Source organism: Gordionus sp. m RMFG-2023, chromosome 4 (genome assembly GCF_954871325.1).
Source record: "Gordionus sp. m RMFG-2023 chromosome 4, tfGorSpeb1-WG-v2, whole genome shotgun sequence".
Taxonomy (NCBI): Eukaryota; Metazoa; Nematomorpha; class Gordioida; order Chordodea; family Parachordodidae; genus Gordionus; species Gordionus sp. m RMFG-2023.
The window spans coordinates 33,211,779-33,224,121 of NC_088778.1; the positions used below are offsets into that span (position 1 = coordinate 33,211,779).

Here is a 12,343-nt window from a genome sequence, read left to right on the forward strand (position 1 = left end):
CCTGAATCAAAACTTCATTCTATAATTTATTTAAAAAAATTCATCCATGATTTATTTTATTATTATAAAATACTTTGCTTCAATCATAATATGCATAATAAATACAATATTAAAAATATCAATCATTTACAAAATATTATAAATATATTGACTATATAAAAAAAATAAATAGTTTTTAATTTTTAAAATAATGATTTATTGTATTTATTATAATATACTTTGCAACAATTAGTGTTATTAAATGGCTCAATATTTCATCCAGAAAAATATTAGGCAAGCCTGAAGATTTTGCTAGAAGGAACAAAGGTTTAGAAATATATTATTGAATCCTCGAGGTAGGAATATTTTTCTGGCTAAGATAGTGAGTTAGCAGCCGTTTTAACAACACTAGCTGCAATCATAATATGCATAATAAATATTAAAAATATCCACCATTTACAAAATATAATAAATATATTGACTATATATAAAAAAAATTGTAGTTTTTAATTTTAAAAATATATTATACATTTAAATTTTAAAATAAAGGGACAATATATCTTGTTTTAAAAAAAAATGCGTTATGGAAGGCTTAAAAGTAAATCTTGAGCCATTTTTTGAATATATAATAATCAATATATTTAAAAAAAAATATGTGTTTTATGCATTGCTTTTTTGTTCGAGATTCTTTCGAGCTAATAGAGCACAATTTTTAGCGGATATCGCGGACATCTCCATGGCGGAAGCGGCCCACTCTATGCTATTTAAATGATACACGCCCCCGCCTTCCCGATTCAAATGCAAAACGATAGGGGGAAAAGGATGAACGGCTTCTTTTATATCCCGTCTATACTCTCGCGCGATTTCGGTGTCATCTTGCGAACGATGTTTCCACAGGGTAGCGTACTCCGGGTAGGCGTCCCATCTAATTTCTCGGTAGGAAACGTTAACGCTGTAATTACCCGCCGTTACGCCAGATAAATTTCCTACATTATCGCGTAGAGATTTAAAAAGGACCTGGGTCAAAAATTGGGGGAGAGCGGTTCATTGGAGAAAACTTTCCAAACGCCCACATCCGGTTCCGTTCGAGTATCCGTCCAACTCTTGTAAAGCCCCTATTTCGGGGCCCGTATCATTGATTTTTTTCTCGTAGTAGGTGTGGTGAGAATCATCGTCAGATATATCGCTGTTAGTATTTTTAGGCGTTTTTTTCTGGCCAAAGGTTACCGGCGCCTGCAAGCCTATGGAATTAAAAAGAGTCTCCAAGCGAGAAATATTTGATAAAGGCGCGTTTTCATCTGAAAAATCAATAAAATAAATCAATAAATAAATTTATAATTCTCTATTTATTTATTTTTTAAAATAAGTTTGAAATAATAACTTTTATCGATTCCGGTGCCGTTAACGCGACTAGTAAAAATCCCGTCTACGTAGGAGTACGGTCGTGACGAAATCAGCGGGAAAAGCCAGTTTTTGGCTTTAACGGGACCGAATATATCCTCACTTGGATCGGCTGTTTTCCGATCCACGAGATAAACCCACAGGGTATGATATCGGAGAAGATTATTGCCGCGATAAACTGTATCATTATTTCTCAACGCTTTATTTTCGATATCGGTATGAGGATTAGCCTCGTCGAGGCATTCAAAGGTATGATCAGAATTAGAAACGTCCAAATTAAGGCACCATTTAATATCGCCGCCAGCCTCGATGGTGGTAGGCGAAGGATAAACGTCCGGAAAAATAAACGGGAACGGTGTAGCTAAAATAACGGTATCGTATAACTTGGAAGAATTGTCGCGATCTAAATGATTTCGACAACCGGTTTGATTGAATGACAATTCGTAAGTGGCCGTTTCGTTGTTGTAGACCATTCCGACTAAGTTCGTGCCGGTGTAAAGATTAAATTTCCGGTTTCGAGGTTGACCCTGGAGGTGGCAGCCATCATGGTCGACTAAAAAGTCAGGGTGATGGTACAGGTTAGAACCATGCCCATTCGGAGATGCGCCATATAAAATAGTTTCATTGAAGCTTAGGTAATTGTAAATAAATCGGACAAAGAGCTCGTTGCCACCCTGCACGCTCCAAAGGGCTGAACCGTCCAAACTGGCTGCTAAAGATATCATACCTTTTTTTTAAAAAAAAACATGTGTTGGGGGATAAATTTAGGAAGAGGAATATTCATAAAAGTATTAGAGATCCCCGAGGTAGAAAAATTGAGGTCTGCTGTAGACGCCGTTTTACCCTACGTTGAATTTTTGCTACGAATTAGTGGTGAAGTATACAAAATGTACAGCATATTTTGCATACTCCGCCGCGAATTCGTGGTTAACTATGAAAGTGGGGTTATGACCTGCACGTAGACTAAATGACATTTGACCGTTTCATAATACACATATTTCAGAGTTGTCCTTCCGCTCGAGCTGCTGAGTTTATTTTTTTTTAAAAAGCGCGCTCCCGCTACTAAGTTTTTTTTAAAAAAAGGCGCGCTCCCGCCTTAATTTAAAAAAAAAAAGATGGGTCCAGTCTTAGTTCCCTTTTTGATTTTAATTTCTGAAATAGCATTTTCGTATTTAAAAAAGCAACTTAAAAACGATCTTTATTCCATTATATATATATATATATGACATATAAAATTATCCATTTTTTTTCTTTATTTGTGTACTTCTATAACAAAAAAAAATAAATAATAATAAATATTAAAGTAGCTCATTGAACTGTTAATGCGTATAACATTCATCCCCTATCTATTTAGTTAGGATATCCATCATGACCTATATGCAGTTTCTGACTTTCGCTGTAATATTTCCTTTTAAGTTTTCTCGACTTGTATCATTTTCCTCACTTTCATAAGGTTATCGTTTGCTACGTCCTCTCTCCAGTTCTATCATCTTCTAATCCGTAATACTTTTCGATTATCAATATATTTTCGGGTTCATTTCCCTTAAAAAAATTGATCAATATGTTGCCCAATCGTTTTACCTCACCTTATACTTACTCCATATAGTAATGATTTCCTGCTGCGATTTTAAATTAAACTATCTTTATTTTTCATTTCAAAATTCCAATTATATATATATATATCTATGTAGTATATACAATGACATATAATATACCTTGACTGACGATTCATTCATTAAAAGTGTACATCAAAGCAAATCAGCTGGAGACGCCATCTTGATTACCGTAATTATTACAAAAATTTTAAAACGAGAGCCTAATTTATTCATATATCAATCTGGATCATAAGAATTAGGATAATATATATTTGTTGTTTTAGTTTCAAAAAATTGGGAAAATATACAGTAGTTTTTAAACATGAGAATAATTATTATAAAAGTTATGGCGGCTCCAGCTGATTTGCTTTTAACGACGCATAAAAAATATGCATTTTAATGAACGAATCGTCAGTCTAGGTATATTATATGTCATTGAGTATATACGACTGATAAAAAAATTATCCATTTTTTAGGTGTGCCTTCAAAATGACAATTAATAATAAAGAAATAAATATAAATTTAATTCCTTGAACTGTTAACACACAACATAAAAAAATAAAGTCATTCTTCTTTTTTTTTATATCCATATTATTTTTTTACCGCAAGATGTATTTATTTTTTAACAAAAAAAAATATTGAGCAACTAAATTTTGAGAATGATTATTGCTTTTATAAATATTAAATATTTGGCCTTCATATTCGCTTCCCTTTAAAATCTACACGATGGCTCCATGATGGAAAAATCTAGGAGAATAATTCCCCGCGAAAAAAAATTTTCCCGTTTTTTAAAAAAAATATTTAAAAATTTACAAAAATTAATAAAATAAGAAGAAGAAAAAAAATCCTCCTTATAAACATATCCATGGAATTAAAAATCCTAAAATTTGAAGCAGATCAAATCCCAAGAATTATTTTCTAAGAATCATTATTAAGGATTTTTTTCCCCTCGGGGAAATTATTTTCCGGATATCAGGATGGAAAATTGAAAATTTAATTTTCTACCATCTCGGTATCTAACAATAACAGGATATCGGTTTTCCATGGTTTCCACCATGGTATTCGAAGTTTCGAATTTTTTTTAAAAAATAAATGTAAATAAACATCTCGGTTTCAACATTTAATACATAATTTAAATAAATTTACATAAATTTAAATAAATATATATATAAATTTTATATTGTGTTCAACGAACGCGTCAATGAAATGAAGATTGTTAATAAGATTTAAAGGAACTAGCTCTCGCTCCAATATACAGATATGTATAGTATATAAAAAATATTAAAAAAACAATATTAAATTTGGAAAGATTTCGATTTTAAACTAAGTATAGGTACACAAAGTTCAGAATATAAAATGGCGTCTAACAGCCTTCTAAAACAGCGGATTCTCCAATCATCGAATATAAAATACGGGAATTTCATTAATTACCGACTAAAGCTGGCACATCTAAGTCCTGGCCATAATTGACCCTGATAGCCGGAAGGATTAAGTTAGTTAATATTCTAGAGCCTAGGCCCAAATCGCGCCTCAGATAATCCTCTAAGGATATCTTAGTGAGCTGGTGCAGTCCCGGCAAAGACTTTAGCAATTCGTCGATCGTCTCGAAGCTCGTTCCATTTGCCTGATACTCATATATCCTTTTTTTTTTATTTTAGAAAAAAAAGGTAAATCCCTTACAGATTTGCGGGAAAAAAAAGTTAAGCGGGAGGGATTGCGGGGAAAGTATCTTGGTCATATTTTTTATTTAAAACTTTTAATAATCGATAAAAAAAAAATTTGTTGTTACAAAAATAATTTCTTTCTTTCTTTCTTTCTTTCTTTCTTTCTTTCTTTCTTTCTTTCTTTCTTTCTTTCTTTCTTTCTTTCTTTCTTTCTTTCTTCTCTTCTCTTATGAAGGGAAATTTTAACTCACCAACTAGTGTGCTGTTTTGAGCCGATTTTTGAAAAACGGCTGACTCAATATTTCATCCCCAGAAAAAAACATCACGCGAGCCCTGAAAATTTTGTTCATAGAAGGAACAATCGTCTATAGATATATTTATCGAAATTTCGAGGCTAAATGGCAATATTTATTCCGGCTAAAATATTCGGTTAGCCGTTTTTTAAAAAACCGGTTCAGAATGAGGGTTTAACAACACCCTATCACCAACGATACTTTGCAAACATTCGCCATGCCTCAAAATATGAAAACACTCCATTAAAATTAATCATTCGTATAGATTTTAAAAAAAAATCGTTAAGTATTTTAATTTAATACTAACCCCCCTCCCCCACCACCTCGAATATTTTAACTCTCGAGGGTTAGGTCAAAATTAGGCCTAACGGAGTTTTCCTATTTACGCGTCAGCTGATCTTTGGATTTAAATATTATATTTGAAACAAAACAAAAAAACCTGACGAAATTTTTCAAGAGTCTCCGGGTATTAAAATAAAGTTTGAAAAAATCCCATACGCCGCAAGAGAAGACGAATCTTACGGCGTTGACGAAATCGTTCAGAAAAGGAAAATTGAGGAGGGCTTTGAAGGAATACCCGGTCGGATATTCGATCCTATTTCGGCCTACATAAACGAATACTCCGTTAGAAGAAAGTTTTTCCCGTTTTTTGAGATCTTAAAAAAAGAGAAATTATTGCATTATATTCCCTAGTTTCCTTGTGGGTCCGTAAAACAATTATCGATTAGTAAAAATGGGACTGGCCCAGAACTCACGAAATAATAATTATGAACCGGGGTTAAATAAATAGGTCCGGACCGGGTTGATAATCATACATTAACATCGAAACCTATTATCAATTTGAATAATTACTCTTTTAGGTCGCGTTCAAAAATTTAGAAAAGTTTCCAAACTTTCGTAAAATTTTAATGAAAATTGTAGGTTAAATTATTGAAAGTTTCCGAGATTTGTAAATTAATTTTCAAATAAATAAAAATGAGACACAATCTTAGACAATACGATAAATTATACGAGGTGTCCTAAAGGTACAATATTCGGGTACAAAAATCATGTCTTAAGAAATTATTTCTAGGTTCGCGACTCACAATTACAAAGATAAGGTTCGAATACTTCCGTATTCAATTACTACGAATACGGATATTACAATTATTCGTATCCGATATTAGAATTCTTTAAAAAAAATATTTCCAAAAATTGAAATGATTGGATTTTTAAAATTTACAAAGAAGTGATTTTATAGGACGTAGATATAGTCAAAAAAAATAAAATATTCCGCAAAGAACGTACGTTAAATTCCATTACGAAAAAATTTCGAATATGAATAATATCTAATCATACGATATTCGACGAATGATGTTTTTTCGCGTTTGTTAAATGCGAATATCGAAGGATGGACTGACATTTTATATATATATATTATATTTTACTAAATTTTTCCCGGAATTTTTTCATATACAAATTCTTGTCGTGGATAATGGAGGCTCCCGCTTCGTATTTTTCGCCGATCAATTCGACCGAACGCATTCTACCACCTATTCTACCATCTTTCTCGTAAACATCGATGGTGGCTTCGGGCAATATTTCGTTTATGAAATAGGCTGCAGAAAACCCTCCTATACCACCTCCTATAATGGCTATTTAAAAAAAACAAATTATATATAAAAAACTGTTTTTTTAAAGATACAAAAAGCCGTGATGTGGTTCTGACAATTTATTTCTGTTTAGACTAGCGGACTCTAAATTAGTACACCTTATTCTATGTTGCTTTAGGTTGCGCATTTAATTCAAATAGCATCCCTTCTATTTAAGAAATTAAAGGGGGGAAGGTGTATAAAAATGTTCCAGGAACTCGACACAGCTTGAGAGTTATATTACAGATGACAAATTCTAAGAAAATCTAGCATAGACCCAGAAATTCTTTAGGGTTTCACCAATAACATATAATGATACCTATGAGGATGCGTTCAATAAATGTGTACATCACTGAAAAACAGCTGGGGACGCCATTTTGGTTATATATATCATTATTACAAAATTTTAAATGATAGACCAATTTATTCCCTATGTCTGACGCAAAATTTTGTTAAGGAATTGTCCCGATCATCGAGCATAATAAAGAGGCAAGTTATCAATTTAATAGTAATTCTTTAGCAAGAGAATAATAATTACTATTATGGGTCACCAAAAAATGGTGGGTCCAGCTGATTTCGCATTCAACGACGTTGTCAAAATGCATTATTATGAATGGAATCGTCAGTTTCGGTATACATTATTATATGTCATTGGGCTGCACCCAACATATCAAATAAATAAAATTCGTTTAGCATCATCGAACAAAAAAGATGGTTTCTTTTATATTTAAATATAAATATAAAAACATTTAATATGTCTATAGAAAATTTTAAAAATTTTAAAATATCAGTAATTATTTTTATCGTTATTATTATTATTTTTTTATAAAAGATTTTGGAAGTAACCTCGAGGAAAGAAAAAAAATTAATGCAAAATTTTTGTAATTTCAAAAAGATCTTTTTTTTAAAAAAAATATATTGATATTAAAAAATGCCACGAGGGTAGTAGGTTTTTTTAGACAAAATTTTAAAACTTTTAAAAGCAGGTATAACAAAAAATGGGCAATGACTAATAAAGATGGCGCTCCAGTCAGATTAGAAGGGGAAGGTCTTTTGCTACTCAAACACCTGTACAGCTGTTGTTATAAAAAACCCAACCACCCAATGTTCGAAAATTATTCGATTGGTTGGTGTTTGGTTCTATTTATTTAAATCTAATCCTTTTAATTTAACTAATGGTGTATAATGTTTGCTTGTAAACTGAAGGTCTCATCAATCCTGGTAAGGAGCTTAAAATTTTCGGGTTTTTCTTCGATGATGGATATGTGTACAGACATATGATAAGATGATTTTCTGAGCTGAGAAATGCCACCCAGGTCACCGACAGGCTTGGACAGCCGGGTGTTAGGATACTTGTCCAATAACCCAAATAAGATGGCCAGCTGAACTTGTGGGTCATTCAAGGATGATAACTATCTCTTGACAGCGTTAGGATAATGGTGACCTCAGGGGACAATCAAGCACAATGTGTACCAAGCTACAATAACTTGATAACGATACTCCGGTGGGAGATCCATCAGGATTGATACTCCAGTGGGATCAAGCTCACAAGAATTGATAAGAATATTCCGGTGTACTCATGTGGGATATTTGTCAATATTGATGCTTTGGTTTGAGGAATATGTGGGATATCTGTTAATATTAATAGTGTGAGACCAAGATTGGCCTCAATAACGATACTCCAGTAGGGGATCCAAACGAAATTGATCAGAAATATAAAAATAGATAGTATGAGTAATAAAGTTGAGAGAGATGAAGGAGCTTACCACCAGAAAAGGTGAAAGCTAAAAGGAAAAAAAAAATTATGAAATAAAAAAACATTATTTTTTTATTTAAATAAATATATGGCTGTTCTGTTCATTTTGCCAGAAAATTTCAAATTCACTTGTCAACCCATTCATTCTTTTAAAAAAAAAACTTGCCCATCGACCCACCCAATGTTTAAATTTTTTTCACCCACTTGTTGCATACTTGTAGTTGCAATTGTGGCCCAAAATTCGAAAAACTAAAATAGAATTTTAATTCTAAAGGCTGGACATAGGTGAGTAAGCAATTCATTAGTGAGGTTCTCAATAAAATTGGCTATAATTCATCAATCCTTCCAAACCATTCCCTTGTCCAATATATGGCCCTAATTTTAAGGGCATATTTTGTTTTGTTTTTCCTAAATATTTTGAAGTGTTTCCAATAATGTTTTAGTATTACAATAAAAAAAAACTTAAGGTAATATTATAATAATAGAAAATATTTTTAAAAAAATTTTATTATGCAAAATAAAATATATTTAAAATTGTTTTTGAAAATATATTTATAAAACTATTATAAAAAGGTAATAAAAATATTTTTGAATTTTTTATAAATTTTGGGTAGGTTCCCATGTAACAAATTAATATTGTGCCAGAAATGTTGCAATATGTGGTTAACCAGGGTTATTACAAATTTTGCTGATTTTGATTGAAAGAAAGGAAGGAAATTAATGAATCGATAGTTGTCTTTTTAAACTAAAATTTAAGTAAAATATTATTCATAAAATAATGCAAAAAACTGGATTGAACCAGTCCTAATTTCAGAATCAGCCAAGAACCACTGACAAGGATTATTAAACCCTCCAACTAGTTTACTATTGTTAATGTATAAAGCTAAATAGAAGTATGTTTGATTATATGTTCAATTCATAAGTTGTATAAAAAAAATATTTAGGTTTGAAAAAAATTAGTTAAATCTTTTGATTATTAAACATATAAGAAGAGAGAAAATAGGCTAAAAACTATTATGAATTACACTTTAAAGACAAAGATAATTGTGGGGTACTTAAATAACTTTTAGTTTCTATGCTATATTTTAATAAAAAGAAAAGTGGATATTTAAGTGATTAGGATCAGATAATCATGAGGTATTTAAATATTAATAATGCATAGAATGAAAAATAATTATGATACATTCAAAATCAGGAAATATTATTTTAGTAGAGATTTATTATTCAAAATTATTTGCTTAAAACAACTATTTTCTTCAATAAAATAAAGATACCAATTTTAGGGGGTGGCTTCATGTGTATCATAGGCAAAATTGAAGAAAATAGAAGTAGTATATCCATGCAATGCCTAATATTTGAGTTTAAAAAAATTAAAAAATATTTAAAATTTTTGGTTTTAGTTAAGCATAAAAAAGTTAAAAAGGTGTGTTTCAACAGCTGATTATACCTTGTGAAAATAGCTTGAAATGACGTGCTTATTAAAAATATATATCGTAGCGGCATTAAAAAGGGGGGCGGGGTAGGGGCTGGAGTCTTCCAAATGAATTTTTTTTATACCAAATGAAATTTTGTAATGTTAGTCAAAAAAATAAGGCAATGTTGAAAATAATTTTAAAAATAACATTTTTGAGGCCTCTGAAATTGTAAAGATTAGTGATGTTTTTAAATCTATTTGATTTTACGCTCATTATATAGGCCTATAGAATATCCTGTTGGAATATAACCAGGGACGATATAGCTCGCGATTCCTTAACTCAGGTTTCTATTTAACATACAAGTAAATTAAATATTTTAAAAATTCTACAGGTCATGCCGCTTGTCATGAAAAAATCTGGGTAGAGACAGAGCCACTTATTTGAACATGTGTCTTTTCTAGTATTGTGAAAATTGTTGGCAGCAAGACGTAAGGTGGCATCACACATGTCCAATTATATGTGATATTTAGCATTGGTAAATTCTGAATTGAAATATTAGGGGTCTAGACAGTGTAAGATTGAAGATTTTAAGCAGGACTTAAAAATATTTTGTTGCTTTTGGTGTAAGGAGTATCATTATAATTAAAAAGTATTATTAGTAATGTGGAAATATCCCCACCGAAGGGAACAAAATTTATTTGGAAAGGCAGGAATAAATTTCTAAAAAAGGTTTCGGTGAATAATATGTCATGTAGATGAGAAGAGTAAACATATAATTTATGATTTGGAATATATATTCCATCTAATTTAAATTATCGTAAGATATTTTGATTTTAAGTTCGTTTTATTTCAAAGATATTTATTTAATACCTAACAGCAATAACAAATTATGATTTTGTTTCTTAACTTTAAAAAATCGTTTATCTTATCGTTTTATTTAATCGTTACAATTTACATTTCATTTTATTTTTTTTGTGTAATTTTATAATTGATTATTTTTTATTATTTAGTTCATCGATTTAAAAAAAAGATATATTTAGATATATTATACATTTTTTTATTTAGATATTTATGACGTAATTTACTATCTAGTGATATTAATATTTTTATGATGAATTATATTGATGAATGATTTAATACAGGGATATATTTATTATGTACCTTTGATATGCTGATTGCAGTGTCTACATGACTGGATTTTCACTGGATGCACCCCCCCCCCTCAAAAACTATACATACCCCAATGAATAAATTATAGGTTAAATCTAAAAATCTTTTGTATAATAAATGTTCGTTTTATCTTAGAATTTGTTCAAAAAATCTATAAGAATATTAATAATTTTTCAATTATATTTTTTTATATGGTGTTCGAATTGAAAGAGAATAAAATATTTAAATTTTGTTACGTATTTTTTACTCTCATAATAAGAGTTTCTGTTCGAAAGCAATGGGAGCCCTGTATATAAGTATAATAAAAATTATGACTGTATACAAATACATGGGTAGTTTCTTAGTTGATGAATCTATATGTAGATCAATTTTTAAACGATTTTGTATCTAGGTCCCATTTATAAAATATCTTTTAAAAAATTAATAACATTCAAATTAACGTTACTTTTAAAGTAACTTATTAAATATCTTTCATTCATAATATTTATGATATCCACATCAACCTACTGGCCATACAAGATCGTTCCAGCTCATTAGATAATAATATATCAATAAAAAATTTAAGATTTGCTAAAAAAAAAAATTTTTTAATATTCGTTTTTGTTCCCATTATAAATTTTATCGTCTGCTTACTACTTGTAACTTTATCTTCTGCTTTATTTGTAATTTAATATATTTTAGTTTATAATAACTAATAAACCTAAACCCTCACTTCTCTTTTACTCTCACTGACACATTTTTTTTTATAACTTAAAATAAAACAAATAACCTTTTCATACATAACTCACTCTTACCGCTATATATTTATATATCTATTCTGTAGCAAGCTATGTTGAACTAAAAAAAATCTTAAATTGTTGAAATATATTTAAATCAAGATGAAAAAGGATTCTAAGCAAAAGGCTATCAATTGCCATAGACAAATCGAATCGAATTACATCAGCCCTCACTCGAGGCTCCTTCACCAAGGAATTATTTTATTTTATATATATACAATAGTTTTTGCATTTTTAATTTTTAATTTTCAATTTTTATTTAATGTATTTTAAAAATTTTTATTATATTATATTTATGAAAGATTGCAACATTTGAAAAAAGTGATCTCATAAGAATTCACGGATCAACTTATTAACATTGGAAACCTTATTGATATATGTATTAGAATTAAATAGGGTGGAGCGGCGGTAATATCGCTAATGAAATATAGTTCGGTCCATCCCAAAATATATTTTATATTATGATTGCTTCTTATTCGCTTTTAGCGTAGTCTTGTTTTTTCAATCAATCTTCAAGTTGAGACTCAACTTGAGGTTTACTTCAATTTTTTAGGTTAAAAGCCTGATTTAGCCACAATTGAGATGGTTAAAGTTAGATAATTTAGCATCACTAGCTATAAGGAATATAAAATAAATTTATTTTAAAAAAAATGAGGATATGAA

General features: G+C 30.0%; 1 protein-coding gene across 1 annotated transcript; it reads right to left on the minus strand.

The window, feature by feature from the left end:
- Window positions 1-537: 537 nt before the first annotated feature.
- Window positions 538-9,718, minus strand: LOC135928016 (uncharacterized). The gene is made up of 6 exons (XM_065464336.1): window positions 9,594-9,718; window positions 6,360-6,566; window positions 5,372-5,588; window positions 4,407-4,615; window positions 1,361-2,107; window positions 538-1,277 (listed from the first exon to the last, which is right to left on the minus strand). The coding sequence occupies exons 1-6, from the start codon at window positions 9,658-9,660 to the stop codon at window positions 1,024-1,026; spliced, it is 1,701 nt and encodes a 566-aa protein (XP_065320408.1). The 5' UTR covers window positions 9,661-9,718; the 3' UTR covers window positions 538-1,023.
- Window positions 9,719-12,343: the final 2,625 nt, after the last annotated feature.

Excerpts from the sequence above, each read along its gene's own strand:
- LOC135928016 (XM_065464336.1), bottom strand. The coding sequence starts at position 9,660 with ATGGATATACTACTTCTATTTTCTTCAATTTTGCCTATGATACACATG. Across the intron at positions 6,567-9,593 it reads GAAGCCACCCCCTAAAATTG|CCATTATAGGAGGTGGTATA; the intron begins GTATCTTTATTT and ends TTTTTTAAATAG. Across the intron at positions 4,616-5,371 it reads CTCTTGAAAAATTTCGTCAG|GATATATGAGTATCAGGCAA; the intron begins GTTTTTTTGTTT and ends TAAAAAAAAAAG.